Raw genomic sequence first — 21,723 nt, 5'->3', positions numbered from 1 at the left:
AAATCGGACTATAAGTACACAATCCCAATTTAAGAAAAGTCAATAAGTATACCTTGCTCTACATAGTTAGCATTTTGGTATGATAAAAATGTGATAGAATTCCATTATTAGTAACTAGAATAAAGAATAGTGATTAATATTATTACTACAAATAGTAGGGCCAGAGTAAGTTGCCATTTTTTTTTCTGCAAATCAATAAGATCATAGATAGATTTATGAACCGAGAGTTTTTGTGTATTTATTACAAATACCATTTTCTAGTCACTGTTTGATAACATGTAGTTAATTTTGTTTTGTATAATTTATATTATGAAAATTTTAATAGATGTTTCAATTTAAAAATGTGTTTTATTTTGGTCTACATTATACCTTTTAACTCTACATTATAGGAGGTAGGAAGTGTAAACAAATGAAACATATAAGAAAAATACAAATTATTTATTCTAGTCCTTAAATTAAGCTTCTTTACATAATAAAAATGGCTGCAAGGCAATTTGGACATCAGGATCTAATGGTATCTCATGGATGTACTTTGAGAATGTTATAACAATCTTGTAAATACTTCTCTTGACAGATGAAATGAGGGCAGATTTAATTTTAATTGCAAACATATCATTGAGAATATGTTTTCGGTGAATAAGGCCAGGTTTTGATAGTTTGTCTATGCTATGTTTGAGATTTATCATAGCTGATATAACAACTGGCAAATCATTCTGGACCACCCCATAATTATCTTCTTTGAGTGAGGCTGCAGCAATAAACGCTAATCCTTCACATGTCCACATAACTGGCTGCGCTTGCATTAACAAAAATTTCAGCCGTGTATCAGTAAGCTCACCAAAGAAGTAATTTATTCCAGGCTTTTGGCATAGTTTATGTAGGAAAAGATTAAATTCTTCCTTGGCAACATCTGCAAAAGTGTCTTCAAGTTTATTTTTATTATGATCTTTCATATGAAGTAACTCTGGTGATTGTGCCATGTTTCTCAAATTGCTTGAATATAATCCAACATGAGGAGTCACATTCAATAATTTTTTGTTTCCTGAGTTTTCCATTTCTATAGGTTTTCCATCTGAATTTATGTTGCCAAGTTCTTTGCTAAATTCATTGACAATCGTCAGACATTTCTGCAACAGATTGTTCCAGTTCCTTGGATGTCCGCCAGGTTGCGAAAGAGTAAAAATATGTTGACGTCTTGCTGGGTCAGTCATTGCCATAATCCTCAAGTCTTGAGCTCCCAAGTAGCCATTGAATTGGTTTCTTTGCTCCAGTGCGTTGTACAGAGTCAGGCATGAATCTGACTCAATGGGAAACTTCATGGGTTCAGTTAGTATGATGTTGAATATTGTTCTCATTGTGTAGACAGATATCAAAAACAAACTGGTATAAAACCACAGTCCAATCCAGATTCCAGAGGCAATCAAATTCAGTATGTTATCCAGTGGGGGATCTTCCAAAAATAGGCCATAGACTTCAGACACAACACTTCTTGGTTTGTTGCCCCAAACATAGTAAAATATGCTAAAATAAATCACAGGAGCAACAGCATGTTTGAAGCCCATGGACAAGATGTTACTGATGGACAATTTTAACTGCTGGAACTTATCTTGATAAATGTGCGGGAACAATAAAACTGAGGTCCCAAAAATGTGTCCATTCAAGAAATAATATAGTCCCATCCACATACCTCCAAACTGCAGGAATAAACTTTGCTCCAATATGCATTGCCCATCGTAGTTCTCACATTTTTTCTTTAGTACATTGAAATTGCTTTTTGCTAGAGATGAATACAGACTCATAGTGAAATAGCCACTCAGAGCATACAACATACTAAATGTTATATTCTGAACTGAAAACATGTTCAAAAACATGGAAAACCTCGTAAAGTACTTAGGCATGGGCATCATGTAGTAGTTGCCGTATATATAAGCTTGGAAAAAAGATACCATAGCAAGAAGTACCAGATTCAGTCCCATTTTCCAACCAAAAATATCTTGTATCGTTGATGAAATCCATGACAGAGGGTGCAGTAAATCAATCTGTATGACGAAAACTAGCACAATTGCAAGAAGGCATTGAAGACACAAATTCCATATAACTGCTACAACCAATCTTTGGGAAAATATTTCGCTTTTGGCTTCCATACCGGCAAGTGTTAGGTTATTGGATTTTGTCCAATAGTAGTCTTGTTTTAACAATCATTTAACTTTAAAACAGTGGAGCTTTGATCAAGTTTATTGCTTGATTTATAACATTATTACACACCAACTCATTAAAAAGTATTAAAATTAAATAAACATTACAGAAAAAGCTTCACTCTCAACGGTCATTTCTGTTTTTTTTTTTCAATTTCACAAACGTCAAAAAGGACAGCTGATAACCATAGATAAAAAATATAACCGCTTTATTCCCCCCGCTTATCCCCCCTCGTTTAATAATGTAATGCAATGGCTATAGTTGCGTTTATGGTCTGATTGAAATAAATTGAAATGGTAAATAATATTTTTTGCTGGCAATACCGAATACAAATGTCAAACAAAATAATGATTCTTTTTCGTAATCTGTGCTGTATATTATTTATCGTCTTCGGAGGACGTGCTATGCTTTTACTTTTATTCGTATTACTATAAAATTCTAACGTATACAGCGTTAATAAGAAGTGTCCATTGAGAAACTTCCCTGGTGCTTTTACTGGAATGATAAATTAGTGTACATATTGCAGCTTATGCGGTCGCCAATCGCAGTGCCCTACATTTTAAAAGTTTTTACTCAAATGGAAGAAAGTAGTGTACCTGATGCATTACTTTTTATAGAAGTGACTTAAAGTTTCTTTTGTGATGGAATACATTCGGCTGCACCGTCGTTTTTCAATGTATTGAGGAACTCTTGTGATGTATACTTTATTGGAGATAGCATTGAGTCTTGGGGTGCTTGTCACCCTTGTAACAGTTCTATCACTATGTGTATGTGGATGCAAAAACTCCAACCAGAAGTGAGTATCAACAGTTACTGTTTACATAATTAACCTGGTAATATTGCTTAGTCTTGACAAAATAGTGGATTGGTACAATTTGAAATTGTAGTACACAATTAGAATTCAATGACTATTGCCCAGTTCTCAAGTAATTTTGAGCCATTTAACTCTCCTCTACCCCATCAATTCACTTGCAATTTTCAGCTTAGGTGTCAGTAAGACTCGGGTCATTCCATCGTTTCGGGTGTTACATTCGTACACACATATTCAACAATTTCATGTATTTTGAAATAGTATTTTAATAATGTTAGTGCCTTAATCTGTCCGTTTTTAGTTGTTTTATCTTAATAATAAAGTTTGTACAGCTTAGAATGTAGGATAACGAAAATATGAGTCGAAAAGTGTGCGTTTCGGGTGTTACGAGATTTTGCCTCTATGTTCTGACTGTTGCTGCATTTACTCGAAATTTAGCGAATTTTCTTAAGGAATCATACGTAAAACTTACAGGACTTCTAAAGTATGACATTTACAAACCATGTAACATACAATCACTGTTAAATAAAACGTTTTACTATTTTTTTATAAATTTTTTCTTTGTTTCGGGTGTTACAATGGTTCTGTTTCGGGTGTTACGAGTACGAAAATTCAACTCGTTTTATCGATAAAATCGGTGTTTTATTAGTCTCTAGGTACTACAAAATAAAGAGTACAACAAATAAACACAAATAGAGGGAATTCTGGTTTGAAATTACGAAGCAGCTTTTTTTTTTAAATATACAAAGTTCAAGTTTAATTTTTCCTCAGAATATAGCTTTTTCTATTGTTTTTGGCTTGAAATAGCATTACTTTAATTTCTAATTACGATATTTATTGGAAATGTCAAACATCTACACTTTTTAGCAATACCTTAATTTTAGTGTTAAGTCGACATTTCAAAAAAGTCTTAAATTGAGAAATAAGACTCCTTTTCCGATGCCAGCGCTAGTGGGAGGTCAAAGGACCCTCACAGTAATACTTTTTCACTTCTCCAAGCAATATACACACATTATCGACATATAAATAAAAATGTAATACCCGAAACGTTTCGGGTGTTACAGTTTTTAATCAAGAAAGAAACATACTAAGTTAGTATCATGCTCAGATATTAGTTACTATTTGAAATCATTACTACCATGACCTTACTTTTACCAAATATTGTTACCCTAATCCATGTGTAAGGTACAATAATAAAACAAATACCTGTTTTTCTGTTTCGGGTGTTACATCGGCGAAGTAACAAGAAAACACACCTAAAACTTGATGATTATCCATTTTTTTGGGACTATGACGCTATCTACCAATACTATGATAAATACCCTCGAATCATATAGTAGCAAAACGTTTCACAGATTGATAGTTTTTTTAAAATCGTATTACCAAATAATTAGAGAGAAAATGATCATTCAGACAGTTGACTTAAGTATAGACTTTGAAGACTAATAACTTAAAAAGTACTTGTTTCTTTCAGATTTTTTTTGTTGCACATTATAATTTGGAATGTTTACTTTCAAAATTCATCAGATTTAATGCGAAAAGAACATATTTAGTTTTTCACCCTCGGTAACATTTGTCATGGAATGACCCACTCGTCATACAACAGCTAGAAATAGTGCAAAAATTATAAATATTTAATGTTTACTAGTTTTCATTTATTAAAATAAATGTTGTTTCTCTAAATTGATGACTTGTATTTATTAATAAAAGTATTCATTGATACTATCCATAATAATATAATATACTACAATCAAAGTGGGATCTTGATTCCATAGATACAAGGTTTAATTTAATTTTCTGTTCCAATAAATTAATTATTCATGAGCATGTGCATTTGTGCAAGAATATTTTAAATTATCTTGCACTGACTGACTATTCTATTGTTATGCAGTGACATCATACAAACAGTCCTATTAGAGTTTTAATTAGTATTTTATAGTGTACAGTGTCATCACTGGCTAAATGGAATGTTGCCTGGGTCCAATGGCAATCATTGGAATTATGACTGCCAATGAGTCACACATCTTGAATATTGAATTTATTATTGCAGTGAAGGTTTATGTTTTATTAAGTTCTTATTAGAAATAAAGGCAAATTAGCATATCCACACTTTAGAGCTTTTATTACCCCATTTTAAATGTCACTGTTGGCTGTAAAATTGAAAGTTTAAAATCTTAAATAAGCTAAAGAAAATAATTAAGGAAAACTAGCATTTAAGGAAACATATAAACTCCATTGCATAACAGAGTACTCTACACCGACAGGAACTTTATTGAAAGTAATGTTATACAATATTGTATTAGTTACTTACAAAGAAATCATCAAATTACTAATTATCTAATTTTAATAAGAAAAAAATAGACTAATAAAAAATACTTTGAAGTATTGCCCACAAGGGGCCTTCACACGTCTCAAAATCTTTTACTTACTGTTATTTGTACTTTAATAATTGTTCAATTTAACAGAAATGAGTTGGTGGGTACGGCAGGTGTAGTCAAAATTCATTTTGATGAGGAGGTACCGTCCCCGACACCCACCACTCCGGCCTCTATCAAGCGGTTTGTTGTAGGCCAACTACGTACAGTAGTACACAGCATGTTTAGACAGATCTCTAACCCCTGGGCTAATCATTTAACAATATCAATCATAGTACCTAACGTAGTATGTAACTAATTATTTACTCGAGATTATTAACCCTATTAACATTTTATTCAGTAGTTTTATTGTGGTTTAATTTGTATACTTTCAGCTATTTCCTTTTAAATAAAATCTGGTCTTAAACCAATATCTTTATGTATAAAAATCAATTGTCTCAGTACTGTGTTCAGACAGTCGCCTTGCCAAGATACTAAAATAAGTTGAACTTATGAGACAATTGATTTTATTTTTATGTTATTAATTTAATTTAAAATAAAACTTCAAATTACTTGTATGTAGCTATATGCAACTGAATAATGTGCATGACTTTAATTGATAAAAATATCATGATAAAAGCATCACCCAGACATCATTAACCATTTTAGTTCCATAAATCTTATTAAATGTATCTTAATATGTTTATCTTGATTAATAATATTTTAGCAAAATATAGAATTCATACCTGATACCTACAAATATGATAATTATCAAATTTTATTAATAATAAATGGGTTTAATTACTACCTGTAGATTGTAATAAATGGATGGTCCAAAGGTGCAGTGCGATACGCGTAGAATCGTAGAGTTGCGGGTTTGATTCCCTAAAATCAAAAAATTTGATGTGTGTACGTACATACATACTACTATGCTTTGACCATACAGTATTATGTCATATGTATTACTATTTATTTTATTATTGTTAAGGAATCCCTTAAAAATACTCCTATTATTATGAAATGTATTAATTTTAACCAAATCTGTAGATAACAAGTTTATTGACAGCATGTTTCATGTGGGTATGAGTAATGTAGGTAATTCAAATTCAGAATTAATGATGGTTTCTTTTTTAATAGAGCATCGACCCAAAACAGTCAACGGAGCCTGCCCGAAATCCCGCATCCTGTAGGCAGGCATGACAGCGGGGATACGGCATCAGAGATTTACGCGACCGTCAATTTAGATGAAGGTATTATAATTTACCTACCCACTTAAGCCCGATTTCCACCAAAGGGCGTCAACTGTTAGTGAAGGGTTCAAGATCCGTGGCATGAACTATACTCGTGATCTAGTAAGGCACGCGAAAGTGAGGAGAGAAAATGTGTTGGAATAACCAGTCAGATTACGTTATTTCCTTCACCTCTCTGCTCAGCTTCGTTCTGAAATCTGATTGGCTATTCAAACACATCTCATCTCCTCGCCACTTTGAAAGCGGGCCTTACTAGAAGACGAGTATAGTTCGTGGCACGGAAAGTGAACCCTCGGCTAACAGTTGAGATTGCTTGAGCATTCGCCATCGTTTATTGTCGTCAAGTCGTCACAATATCTTGGACCCTTGACAAAGTGACGCTTCGCTACGTCATTTTAAGGTTTCCTTTTAGTTACAAACTTGGTTCTATTCTTCAGTGTAGCAGATTCATGTTTGTCGTTTTGGTCCGAAATACACACCTATTTTATTATCAATGACTAAAGCCAGTCATCCTACTCACGTATGAATGTGCATAGGTACCTATACTAGATAGTATTATTTTGAAACCTGTGATTACGAGCCTGACGTTGAATCATTTTAAATATCTAAGTACTTAGGTGTCTATCAATTGATAAAATATAAAAAAATGTTATTGTGACGCCATACAATCATGGCTCTAAGTCTACATGATTTTATAAACTACTAACTTTAAAACGGTCTTACAAACAAACTATGATTTGAAGTAGGTGTGTTATTTAATTTATTATATTTTTGACAACAGGAAATAAAACAGTAGCAACAGCGTCTACAAGTCGGGACCACCCATACGAGCGAGCGTATTCAAAGCTACAAAACGAGGCCCACAATGTGTAAGTATACAATACTCTTTTGAAAATTATAAATAACTTGAAAAAATCGAACTGCCTAAGGCAGAAATCGAACACACGACCTTTCGCTTGCCGGGCGACTGCTGCTCTTCCATCTGAGCTACTTACGAGTAGACGCTGGATGAATCCGTCAAAATGTTCAAGTGTAATACGCTGTTACGCCCAATTTCAATACTCTACCGTCTATAGACCGACGCGTAGGTGGTTCGCGTACCTGATTACTTTTACAAAAGTCGCCGGTTTGATCCCCGTATACTATTTGGACTTTAGGTTCCGTGGATTATGACATGGTGGACCAAGGGTTCATCCTTGTTAAAGGACGATTCTGTCTGCCGATGATTTACGATCGATCTTCCTAAGTTATCTGGAAGAGATAGTTTCCAATCCAAAGTATAAGACCGCAATAGCGCTGTTCCAATTTTTGTATAATTTCTTTTAAATTTCTGGGCGGTATCATTTCGAAATTAATTTGATACACGTTGCGTTCTCCTGTTGTGACTACTTGATAATTGACGTCAATATGTAAATCTTATACCGATAAAATCTTACGATTAAAATTGCCAGCTGAGCAACTAGGATATCTTTTTATACACGAAGTAGGTATGGCTACCGTACTGTTAAAGCTTAGTTGAATCCCCTTCTGACCCATCGCACTACCAAACCACACTACCAGGGAACGTGGTTCCAGTTCCGTGGATATCATAAAAGGTCACTAAGGTACAAATAAGGCCTCAGCCTCGAACTTAGCGGGCAGCGGCGCGGGAGCGGCGGCGGGGCCGGAGCGGCAGGATCTTATGCGTAAAATCAAATAGACCGGTTCTCGAAAACAGCGGCGCGGCAGCGGCGCCGGAGCGGGCAACGAGCGGGCAGCGGCGAGGGAGCGGGCAACGAGCGGGCAGCGCACTCCTTCTTTTGCCCACAATAAATCGAGCGTAAGGAATAAATTTGAATCGAAATAAAATTGTCGCCGTTGTTCAGACATTTCGTTCGCGAATAAAAACAAATATCTCGACAACACAACCCCGAACACAACACTTCGCCGCTAAAGAGCCGCGCGAGCTGCCCGCTGGTTTCGAGAACGGGTCTGCGTTGCCCGCCCCGCTCCCGCGCCGCCGCCGCCGCCGCCCCGCTGCCCGCTAAGTTCGAGGCTGAGGCCTAAGCGATCATCAGACTTCCCCAACCCGTCTGGTCAACGTGAGGAGTGTAGACCAAATCCTCCTATTTACTCTGATAAATTAGAGAGGGTCGTTCGTGCTCCTGGATAAGACTAAACGGCCTGATAATATTAAGAGCCATTTCACAAAAATGTTCCGCGCGAATTTAGCTACAAACTGTCAACGCAAAGACAAAAGAGTAAAAAGAACGCCGAAATGGACAAAAAAATCTTGAGCCGTGACCGTATTAAGACTTGATATAAGTTATTAATTTTTAGGTAGAATAAGGTATTAAAACATGAATAATTAATTTAAAATTTTAATAGAGTTTAGGTATTTAGTCTTTCAAAGATTTTTATATTTCGATTAATAAATGAAACACGTATAGGTATAATATGTAAAATATATATTATAGCCCGACCAGGAACATAAAAAGCCTCGCCATGTTGCGGAAAACTAATGGTACTAATTTCTTTTAATGGCAACAGTAACTGAAAACTTCATTGACATGTCACCTTGCACGTCAATAATAAACTGTCTATTGCTGTCAAAGTGTAAACAAACTTTATTTTAAATGTGTGCAATGGATTTGGGAATTAAATTGCTAAAAACTTTTTATAGTCGTGAAAGAAAACTGGTTCACAATGTGTTAAATTATTTGTCTAAGAGAAGTACTAAGGGTTCGGACAATATTTTCATTGAATAATGTTTCCGACAAAGGTTGTCAAATTGACTGACATGTTTATCGTATAGTGTAGAAAAATCCACTATGAAAATTAGCTGTGGTTTGTTTCAACTACCTATTTTAAAGATTTTTGTCACTTTGAAAGTGTTGAATTTTATGGAATTGGGAAAGAAGTACCGAGTTTGAAGCGTTCATGAGCAGACATTGCAGTTCAATATTCAAGTTCTGAATTTGATTATTGATGAATAATAAAATAAATCCTACTAGCTCGATTGATGGTTTCATTTAATTTATTTAGACTAAGTTACCTATATAATCTTTTTTCGTTAATTTATGAAAATATCAAATTAGCCCGTAATCCTGAATCCTGATACATAAAATTAGCCTATTAATTTAACACAGGTACGACGACTGTACTCAGTGTTGCACTATCAAATGCAATTAACGCGCCTCTATGCCAGGGTTTTTATGTTCCTGGTCGGGCTATAAGTAAAAAATAAAGACAGTGACATAGTGAAAAAAAATTTGCCCCCTTACAGCTCCATCATCGGACCCTGGATATCATTTAGGGACGAAGTATTCGTCAAAGCAAATCACACAAGCCCAAACTCCATAGGGTTCTATTGTTTTGTTACGGAGTTGCAATGGAGGTAGCCATTGCAACTCCTCCAGATCCATTATCAGACAGAGCTAAGAAATAAATAAATAAATAAATATTATTATTATTAAACAAATAACTAAAATAATTCATCTAACTATCTTAAATCTTACTAGTCTTACTAATATTATAAATACGAACGTTTGTGTGGATGTCTGGATGTTTGTTACTCTTTCACGGAAAAACTACTGAACAGATTTTGATGAAACTTTACAGTACAGCAGTATCTACTATCACTCGGGTCGGACGTTCCTATCGCAACCGTTGGTTCACTCAGTTCCGATACGACCCTAGTGCTGTGTGTAATAGGGATGATGACTGGGTAATGAAATCGAAATTCTGTTTAGTCCGTCAAAGAGATAATAAAAAAATTTTGGAGACATGTTTTTTAATTTTTTTCATAAACGAGTAATTACAGTATTGTATTGAGTTGAAATGTCGCGTGACGTCACTTTTGAGTAAAAATTCTACTCAAACGTGACGTATCGCGCCATTTCAACTCGATGTAGCACTGTTATTATTTCATTATGAAAGAAAATAAAAAATATGAGTAATATTTTCTAAATAACTGTCTGACGGACAAATAATTGAAATTTTGACATCTAGCCTATTATTCTCTACGAGTGGATTTAATTTTGCCTGAGACCTACGCCATGAATCCTGAACCAGAAGACCCTGTCGCCAGCGACAGCGACGCTTATCCATCCCTAGCATCGACCAGAATTGTGCGCATACTCTGGAGCATGCTACATACAACTGGCTGTCGGAGAAGCATAGATTTCCCTTAAGTCTACTCCCGCTACCATATGGCACTCCGCTAAAACTCGTGAGGGCGCCAACACTTGCTTTTGTATCGATAATTAGTATGAGCAGCGCACGTAGTTGCTCTATGCAACCACGCTATTTTAAACCGTGGCCCCTAAGCATGAGATGGGAAACTGCACTCCCTTGAATTCTCTTGAATTTGATGGTGTTAGGGGAATCCTAATAATGAATACATACCTACTTTTTAATGGAATTAACTCATCAATGTTACGTTTTCACTTGTTATTTTATTGCGATGTCTACTCACGGACATTGCCCGCGGGCGGCGTGACCGGAGGGAGCGGCGAGCGTTCGGCGAACGAACGAGCAATGTTCGGTTCGCGAGCGAACATCTAAGAAGACGATCCTGACGCACTCTCTTCAACGACTTTGCACAAAACGGTCTCGATAATCTTGTAAATCTATACCGAATAGACAATTATTTTAATACAGTCCACTCTTTTCATTTATAACTTCCACTACACTCACTATCGAAGTAACATGCGATCTGACCTTGATTTTTCAAACACGTGTCAAAATAAAAAAATAATTTAAATCAAAAGCACTAAGGAATATTTAATTTTAATTGATATCAACCTCGATGCAAGCACAGATTACAGAAACTAAAGGGAGATGTGACAAGGGGGCGGAGCCGGTGTCGCAACAATATGCCCAAAAACAGAATATATTGCTTGTGAAAGCAATAATGACAGCAGCGACGACATAATGTAAACAGTTTACATTGCTTGCATAGTACTAAAGATTATTCGAACATTAAATACTAATACCGCAGTGGATAATGAGCACATATTTTGACTTTGTGTGTGTGAATTCCTAATGCGACACTGAGTTTCGAACTCAGCGCATTACTAAGCATCTCTCTATAAAATATCTCTATGGAAGCAAGTTATCTCCAAAATAACATTCTACACCTATAGAACAGTCAGGTAATAATTTTAATAAAATACGAAGCACGTCATCTATCAATAGAATATAATATATTTTAGAAGTTAATAAATATGCATAAAATATAAAAACTTTAGTTAAATCATAGAATTTCTGAAAAACTAGTACTAAAATCGTACTGGAAACAAAAAAAAATAATATGTTATCAAATTTATTTATTAAACGTCCAATTTATTAATGATTTTGGACTAAAATTTTTAAAAATATTTTATAGCCTACATAAAATACGAAAACATTTTGAATTCTAATCGTGAAATAATTTTTTTTCGGAGCCTATTGCCTCCAAACAAACAAATTAGTCCGTTTCAAACCACTCCACCAAACGGCCGACTCGAAACAGGGACCACTCGGCATAGTATCAAATGTATTTGGTCGCCGTATAAATCACCGCTTCACGACACGAACGCACGTAAACGTCATGGCGGGAAAAGTGACACAGGTCCTGCCTTGACGGGCGCTCGCGCCATACTAATCGATGTCGGCTTGTGCATTGTAATTTATACTGATATTCACATCAATATTTTGACAAAGTGGTTACTAATATTAAAACAATAACTGTAGAAATCAATACTACAATGAATATTCTTCATTTTGGGATACTTTTATTGCAGTTATTGCTGTGTTTTTAAACTAAAAACCACGATCAAAATGTGACGTTAATCTTCAAATTTACCAAATTATTTTTAGATTTTACTCAATAATGGTAATGAAATTCAAGAATCTATTTCATTAATGTACTACAAGAATATATGTTTGATGATTACTATATATTTTTAAGCTTATTATATGAGCATAAATAATAGATACAGGACTTTGAAATAGAGTCTGCGGCAATTTTTCCGTAAAATGGTTGTGGGAGACGGGGCACTGAGAATTAAGCAAAAGAGTTTTAGTAAATCCGTTTCATTAATGGTCAACACCAAGGATCGACCTATCTTTCGCAGTTATTAAATAATCTCTGGGTGTTGCTTAAGATAGTAATTCATGCTTCCAAAATCTTAGAAATTCGCACGAAAATGTAAAATGGCTCTTAATGACTTCTTTTCTTTCCAGCACCGTGGAAATCACGCCGGTCCAAGTATCAGATGACGAAGTACAAATAGATGAAAGGGATGCGACCACGTCCGGTCCTGGTAAGATAAAATACAATACATCATTATTATTTTATCGAAGATTATTGAGGAAGAGATAATTAGTATAATCCTGTGTATAAATAGACGTTTGTCAAATATTTTTGAAGAAAATCCCTTTATCTCTTCAGTCTATCACCAATAAAACCCAATTTAGGTTTCATATTTTATATCGGACTCGAATCTAAGTGGAAAAGTTTGTAAAAATTCATACTATTCATAATTCATTCTACATAAAATCTCTAATTGATAAAATTCAGGTTTATAGGTTAAGCACGCAAGTTAGTTATGTGCAGCAATGCTGAATTCTTCTTAGCAAAATCTGATCAAGGATATTAATTTCCTGCAGTATTGTAATATTTGTTACTGGCAATACACACTTTCCCAAGATTCTTTAAAAAAACTGTTGCGATAAACCAGCCGAAACCGCGGGAAAAGTTACGTTAATTTTGCACATACCAGCGTAATCCATTTTTCGTCAAATTGGTTCATTGTCGTATCAATAAATCGTCCGATTATATCTCGTATTACAGTATTATACGATAACGCTACGAGTACTCTTTTTATGTAATGGCGATTTTATCTTCATTTCGGCGTATTCCGGAAGCCTTATTATAAAAAATGTTATCGAAAACTAACCGTGATTGTTACGTTTCAGTTCTTCGAAGATTTTCTTCGTTAAATCATAAAATCGTTTTATTGTCACTGAAGTTCTCTATCGCATCATTTTTGACATGTTAGGCTAAGAACTCACGGGGCGATTTTCACCCGCGCCCGCGGCGGTTGTGGAATTGCGGTTCGGTTTTATTTCAAAACTCACGGAAGAGGTTATTTGCGCGGTTATTCTAAGAACTCACGGCACGATTTTCACCCGCGCCCGCGGCGGCTGCTGGTACAAAATGGTCGCCCGCCGATCGAGCGCAGAGCGCGCGGGCGAAAACCGCCGAGGCTGCGGTTACCGCGACCCGCGCGATTCTACTAGTCTCCCGCCGGTGCCGCGGGACCCGCATACAACCGCGCCCGCTGCGGGCGCAAACCGCGTCGTGAGTTGTGCATTAGTTTTTACATAAGTATCTGCATTCTACAGAAGCTGCGGGCCCGCAACTGCCGCGGACGCGGGTGAAAATCGCGCCATGAGTTCTTAGCCGTAATGAGACGCATCGTTTGGGAAATTGAGTACTTAGTATCTGTATCAAAATAAAAAATAACGACTTAATTATTTAGAGATATTTTTTAATTCTACTGTAAAGTTGGCAATTTCATTAAGACTGGTTACTATTGCGTGTAACTGCATCCAACATGGTCATTTAAGGGAAAACGGTTAAAATGGCTTTTGTGTTTCACCTTACAAGGATACGCCACTTCTTTCCTGTCTTGCGATAGTTAGTTTTTTCTGCAATAATCGTTATTGCATCTTTCTTATTCAACATGAAACATGATATCAAATTGTTCTACAATATTTTTGAGTTATTTCATGTTATAAATTAATTTGTCAAAGAATAAATGATGAGCCTTGCAGTACTCTAATGCGGAGTTATTCGTCAACTCGCACCTCTAAAGGCGCGAGTTGGCACCTTCTGTTTTTTATGTCATCAACTCGCACCTTTTTGAAATCTGACGTGTTTCTGTATAGTCATCTACAAAAATGTTTTAATAAATTATTTATATTGAATTGTGTAAGACTCTTGCAACGACTCGAGTTTAATAATAAAACAATAATGTACTTTTCAGATTAATTACTAGTGATGTTGATAGATGGCGTTTCACGGCTTCCCCCGCATGAATAATTTACAAACGTCAAAATTTTTGTCCAGCGCTGTAGATTTTAATCAATGACGATAGATGGCGGCGCTTTTTACCCACGTCTTATTTATTCATTGAAATTTAGTTGGTGACAATACGTCATAAATTATAGCCTATATGTTTATCCGGGTTATAAATAATACTGTAAAGTTTCAACAAAATCCGTTCAGTAGTTTTTGGATGAAAGAGTAACAAAAATCTAGACATCCAGACATCCAAACTTTCGCATTTATAATATTAGTAGAATATCACAATGTCTTGAGGATACTAAATACCTAGTAGGTATGTAAACTGTCTACTAATATTTAAGTAGGTATATTTAAAAACAAAGCTAGATTTCTAGCTATTTAGTAATGGTGAATTATAATAAGTCAAGCCCCAGATATTTTTTTTGTCACGGCATCTAACCTCAGATTTTATAACTAAGCCACGGGATATTAAAGGGTTCTAATATATTAATTCGCCTTCTTTTAAATGCCACCTAATATCCCCAAGAAAGTGTCAAATGAAGAACAACAATTTTAAAACTAACTAACAGTTTACATTGTACAGCTTTAACAAACAATCCTAAAAAAAAATGTTCAAGCTTGAACTAGAGAACATCAAATATTATAATTTAGCTTCTGAAATAATACATTCGTATATTTTTAACATGAAAAATGGTCAGGCAATGAAAATGTACAGAGGGAAATGCTTGGAACATAATTTTTGACATTGTAACTTTGTTTGGATTAGCTAGTTAGGGGATGAACATTATTAAAAGTGCTCCACCGTTGCCTTTGAAGGTCCCATTTTTGGGTTTTTCGCTTATACGAGTACGTCAAAAACTATCTAAATAAAAAACCAAGCATCCTAGCGATATGAATACTTCTAGAGAATTTTATTAAAATTAATTTCATCTGTAAGTCAAGTTTTTCTATATCTTGTATAGTTTTCGAGATAACTGCTCTTCAAAGTTTTGTAAAATATAAACATTTTTGTCTTACATTTTCAAACTATGAGGAAATAGTTGCCATGACAAGTTTAGGTTAGGGTTAGGACAATGTTGTTGTTAACACACTGAACTTGCGATGTTCTGAACTGTACTAAAGGGTTAACTCAAATAAAACCACAATAGTATTTTACTAAGGCAAGACGTGTATTAAGTTGTTCGAAAATGGACTCTGTAGTCACCCATATATGTATGGGCCAAAAAATACTTCACTTGCGCGAGTTAATAACGTACAGCGCCATCTGTTGGTGGCGTTTTGAACTTAATACATAAACACTCTGCACAGTTGTTTTAATCTACCCACAAAACTTTATAAAAGGACAATGACCAAAAATGTATGGAGTGTGGTCCAAATGTCCACCACTAACGAGACCTATGTAGTAAAATAGTCTACTAAATATTGATTCATTATAACCAAACCGCAATCACAAATATGCTGTCAGTAAAAAGTTATGACTGAATGAAAAGTCTGTTTTTTACCTTTTCATCCGAAAAAATATGTTCTTGATATCATTCTATCCATTGCACATTTTGGACTAATCAACGCATGTTATATATCGCATATGGCGCGGGGTTATAGATGAATTTTGTTAAATATAATACTAGCTGAGCCTACGACTTTGTACGCGTGACAATAGTTTGAATAATATGTATTTCCCATATTTACAACATTTGTCTTTACTGCTCCGCCCCTATTGGTTGTAGGGTGATGTTATTGTTCTTAAAACCATCCTTGATAAATGGGACATCCAGTTCCTGAGATTAGCGCGTAAACTACAACAATTTTTCAAACAGTCATAACTTTTTACTGACAGCTTTTTTTTTCGTCCCATACTGAAAGTTAATAGCTATTTAATGGAATATAAGCTAATATAGGTCTCATTAATGGTAGACATTTGGACCACTTTTGGTCATTGTCCTTTGAATTTGTGGTTTCTTAAAAATTCGCAAAAAAATGTTAGTATGGAAATAATCAATTTTCGTAAAATTCTCCATACAAAAAGATAATTTCATGAGTAAGGACCTAGTATAAATAATTCCTAATAAAAACCTATTTATTGCAAATAAATAATTTGAATTTGAGTAAATAAAATTATCTCTTGATAGAAGAGAAAAGAGACGAGTTTCATACATTTCATACAAAAAAAAAGTATGTTTATATCCGTTGGGACTAGAAGCGTAAAGTAAAATGATTAAGGATATTTATTTATTTAAGTATTTCATTTTAAGGGAGTAAGAATGGATTTAAGTAGAAAAAACATGTAATTTTCACTTCTTTTCAGTTATTTTACAACACAACAAAAACCAAATATTCTATAAAACGAATCTACATTTATTGTCTACGTCTTTTAGTTTCGACGTCATTCTTGAACAAGGATACCCCGTTCAGACGGTTCCATAGAGCGCGTTAACATGCAAAAATGCACTGATTCAAAGAATTCCTTAAAGTTTGATCACTACATGCCCGACACACTGAAAGTTTTTAGTTTCAATTCGTTTTTATTTGACTGTACTTTTGAAAAGGTGCGAGTTGACGAACAAAATAATAGGTAAAATCGGAATTTCCCAACTCGCACCTGCTAGCGAGTTTGACAGGTGCGAGATGACGAACAACCCCTAATGCGCTTATGCAAAGAAGATATCGTAATAATTTAATTTCAATTCGATGATAAAACAAATTTTACTCAGGATTTGCGTATTACCTACCAATATCAATGTCTATACTAGACATAAAACAACGGAAAGCAGTTACAAAATAAGAAAAAATATGAAAACACCAAATACCTACCTACCTTTATGAAAATATCGTAGTACCTAAAAGTAAGAAAAAAAATTGAGAGATGCGATTGGTCGTATTGTATCATGCGTATCATGTAGCAGCAATAAAAATATTCACTATTTTCGTCATTCCCGATATACTGATAACTAAATTAGATTTAGATTAGATCAGATTATTAAAACCATTTTATCAGACATCAGAATATTGCTATAAATAGCATTGCTATAAGCTACAATTAAGTTTTCTGCATTAGTACGTAAAACAATATTATATTTCCTATTGGTTTGCACATCCTACAATGCATACAAATGGCGTTATAAAAAGACGTCAACCACACAATATGCAATTAAATGTATTTATGGAAATGTTATGGGCTTTGCTTGACCTCCTGTGATTAACACGAGAACATAATACAGGGTGGAAACAATAAGTGATCTCACTCGATTATTTCTAAACAAGAAGATATCGAAAAACTGGTTACTGGAAAGCGCTTCACGAGCTCTTTCAAACGGTACTATTGGTTACAGAATAAACTGGATCGATCTGGAATATTGTTGTATCTTCCTTAAATATTCCTATTTCAGTACACTTACTTTTTAGTTAGTATTTTAGGTCAGCTCTAGTAAGTAAATACAACTAGCTTTTCCGTGTCAACTCACAATAAACACAAAATATCCTTATAATGAGTATCATAAGAGGAATGTCAAAATCACAGAAACAATTATAATTTTATTTATAGGTAAACAATTTACAACCGCAACTTTGCTAGTTATTTAATATTATTTGAGGTATAATATTTCCAAATCAGCATTACCTATCCTGTAATAATAATATTGTATCAATGTGATTTTAAACAATGAATTAACCATGTAGACGTTAAATACAACAACGCATGTAACACATATGATATACTTTTCGAATGAAGTCGGTTAAAAATTGTAAACTTTAATATACTGCTGGTTGATTTTTCAATCATCAGATATCTTTTAACTGAAGAATAAACTTGTCATTTCAACATATTTCCCACACATTAAACTGTCAATATGCCTTTATTCGTATAAAAATTACGTTTGAAAAGCCAGCCCTCAGTAGTCTGGCACTCTGGCTGTATCTAATTGATAAGCCTTATTACATATTCCATTCTTAATTTTTTCCTTTTTCACACAGAATCTGTGGTGATATCGGCATCAGTAGCCATCAGCGGGCAGCTGCCTTCGAGCCAGGAGTTGCCATACATTACGCCGCCGTCGCCGCGCCCGATCACTGATAATGCGGTCCACTTTAGCGGGGACTCCACTGATTCTGCCAGTAAGTCTGCTAAGATTTTTTTTATCCACAACGAGGTAGCTCATGACTTGCAACTCACCTGATAGAAAGTGAAGATCAAGTTGAAGGTGGAAACCGCACAGAGGAACTAGCTATCTTACCTCTAACTACCGGAACACAAAAATGCTGTTAACATTCTTGTTATGGCGATTGGCGACAGACTTAGGTGAGATGGTGGTAGCTGGCCATTCCACCGAAGCGAGCAAAAAATATTGTACATGCCAAAATACACATTTCCATGTAGGACAGTAAGGGATGTGCCCTTAATGGTCATACACCCTCGTTAGAAGAGGATTCATTTTTTCAGCGACTCTTTTTACAGTAAGCAATTTTTATGCAATAAAATTCACAGAAGTTTTATTCAACTATTCTCTATACATAGATATACCTATTGTATAGAAAAATATATCACAGATAAATCCAAGATAGCTGGGAAAGTAGGATAGTATATTTAACACTATAATGCCAATCTCCGGATGATTTATACTATAAATCGGTGCTAATGCGGAAAATTCAAGCGACTAAACCAAATACATGTTGTCATTCTCTCGCTAAATACTCGTGATGATGAGTCAAATAGGTGTATCGTACCACTTTTTAGTTTCAGAGTATTATTTTTGAAATTGCACCAAACTAACTTCAAATACTGAATAGTTAAGAATTTCGTTTTACTTCAATGCAAAGTCTACTCATTGAACAAAGTCTATTCCTTCGAACTTGAGTTTTCTAGAAGCAAATTATTATGAAGATTAAAGAACTCATACCTAATTGATTCCTATCTATAATCTGTGTACTTATTTGGTAAAAATGATTTATTTTCCAGTTGCACTTTTTATCGATTAATCTACACAGGTACAGGCTGTCCGTAAAATTTAAATCATCGAAGTAGAGACAACCCTACACGGTATTGTTTTTCATGCTATTGAACCTGCCTTAGTTATTTATTGAAAATGTCTAATAGGGAAAAATAGGGTTATATTTTTGACTGCTGACAGAAAATAAAACAAAACTTGCAATTTCATAAAAAATATAATCTAAAATATTGTAATGATTTAGGATTTAAGCATCCCCCTGTATGCAGAGCAAAATTGCAGTAGCAAACACATAAATTACTTTAGATAAAAATCTCATATCATTATTAACATGCATAATAAGTATTATATCTTAGTAAAAATCTGGTCAACGATCCTTTTGTGCTTACTACAATTTCTGAGAACCCACAGTACTATAGATATGCAAAAGACGACTCAGATTTAAATCGAATTTATATTGAAAATCGGCAAAACAACAAACCAAATGCTGATAAATCTCGTAGATTTGTACCTATCAATGAATAGACTCGGCTCTTTTTATTTTTTTCCCAAAATATACTTATTATGTAAAATCCTATTTCGTAACTTATCATATCGTTAGTGTTTGTCGTGCTACTGAACTGATGTTCGATAAATATGTGAACGTTACGTGATAGTTGAAATACTTTAGACAGAGTTAAAATCTATGAGAAATTAATTCGAAGATGTTTTTTTTTATAATAGATGTCTCATTTAATAGATTTACGTAGTGTCAGTGTCCCTACTAGGTGGACCGACGATCTGGTTAAGGTCGTGGGAAGTGCCTGGATGCGAGCAGCGCAGGATCGTTGTAGAAATCCTTGGCTTTCCTCCAGCAGTGGACGTCATTCATTTGGCTGGAACGAACGAACTTAGGTTAGGGCTAGTTTATATAGTTGATAGATTTGATGGTTATATTATTTTCAGAGGGATACACCAGCATATCAGTGCGAGAGCCGCTGAGCAACATCCGCGCTCAAAGCACCAAGCCGCCGACGCAGCCACATTATGCCACCGTTTCAGATGACTCTGGTAAGATTCCTAGTAATTTTGAGTGTCAAAATTATTTAGACTTGTTCGCAGATTTGAGCTGACTGACTGAAGACATGACTGCAGTTGTAGAAGTTTGGCATCTGGCGTATTAAAGGCTAACTAGCCTAGCCTAGCACTGATGCACAGCCTGTCTACTATAAATAAAATAGAATATTATGTATAATTTTAGTTAACTTAAGAGCTACATACTGATATGCAGAAGCTCATTTTTAAATATTTTTATAGTCTATCCAATATAGCTTGATTAGAATGACAGCTGTGTCAAACGAATGTGACTAGTGCTGGGTATGTTTCGTAGTTCGTACGGTTCACATAGATGTATCGATAAGTTTTCGAAAAAATGATATAAAAAAATACACCCAATTTTTCTTCATATCTTTATTCAAAAAATCATCATCATCATCATCATTTCAGCCACAGGACGTCCACTGCTGAATATAGGCCTCCCCCAATGACTTCCACATCGCACGGTTGGTAGCGGCCTGCATCCAGCGCCTTCCCGCTACCTTTATCAGGTCGTCGGTCCACCTTGTGGGTGGACGTCCCACGCTGCGTTTTCCGGTACGTGGCCTCCATTCCAGAACCTTGCTGCCCCATCGGCCGTCAGTTCTGCGTACTATGTGCCCTGCCCACTGCCACTTCAGCTTGCTGATCCGTCGGGCTATGTCAGCGACTTTAGTTCGTTTACGGATCTCCTCATTTCTGATTCGATCTCGTAAAGAAACACCGAGCATAGCCCTCTCCATAGCACGCTGTGCAACTTTGAGCTTCTGTATAAGGCCTATAGTGAGGGGCCACGTTTCCGAGCCATAAGTCATCACAGGTAACACACATTGGTTGTAGACTTTCGTCTTCAGGCACTGGGGTATTTTGGACGAAAAGATGTTGCGTAGTTTCCCGAACGCTGCCCAGCCGAGTTGGATTCGACGATTGACCTCCTTCTCGAAATTGGACCTACCTAGCTGGATCGTTTGTCCGAGGTAGACATACTTGTCAACAATCTCAAGAATCGAGCTCCCAACCGACACCGGGTAGGGCGCAACAT

The 21,723-nt window shown here is 35.3% G+C and overlaps 2 protein-coding genes across 3 annotated transcripts in view; one reads left to right on the top strand and one right to left on the bottom strand.

Moving 5' to 3' along the window:
* Positions 1–423: 423 nt before the first annotated feature.
* LOC135076511 (nucleoporin NDC1) lies at positions 424–2,343 on the bottom strand. Its single transcript, XM_063970966.1, has one exon. It carries the CDS (start codon positions 2,142–2,144, stop codon positions 456–458), a length of 1,689 nt encoding a protein of 562 aa, XP_063827036.1. The 5' UTR covers positions 2,145–2,343; the 3' UTR covers positions 424–455.
* A 219-nt stretch (positions 2,344–2,562) lies between these two features.
* Positions 2,563–21,723, top strand: part of LOC135076868 (transcription factor mef2A) — a 28,175-nt gene continuing 9,014 nt past the window's right edge. Inside the window, exons 1-7 of one of the 2 annotated variants that reach the window (XM_063971340.1) lie at positions 2,563–2,992; positions 5,473–5,565; positions 6,499–6,611; positions 7,393–7,480; positions 12,819–12,898; positions 18,637–18,777; positions 20,553–20,657. In XM_063971340.1, the coding sequence (XP_063827410.1) occupies positions 2,892–2,992; positions 5,473–5,565; positions 6,499–6,611; positions 7,393–7,480; positions 12,819–12,898; positions 18,637–18,777; positions 20,553–20,657 (721 nt within the window). In that variant the 5' untranslated portion in view covers positions 2,563–2,891. The remainder of the gene's footprint in view (positions 2,993–5,472; positions 5,566–6,498; positions 6,612–7,392; positions 7,481–12,818; positions 12,899–18,636; positions 18,778–20,552; positions 20,658–21,723) is intronic. The other variant, XM_063971341.1, reaches the window with a different exon arrangement.

This window comes from Ostrinia nubilalis, chromosome 12, assembly GCF_963855985.1.
Source record: "Ostrinia nubilalis chromosome 12, ilOstNubi1.1, whole genome shotgun sequence".
In the NCBI taxonomy this organism is placed as follows: domain Eukaryota; kingdom Metazoa; phylum Arthropoda; class Insecta; order Lepidoptera; family Crambidae; genus Ostrinia; species Ostrinia nubilalis.
This window is presented reverse-complemented; position numbering and strand designations above follow the sequence as displayed.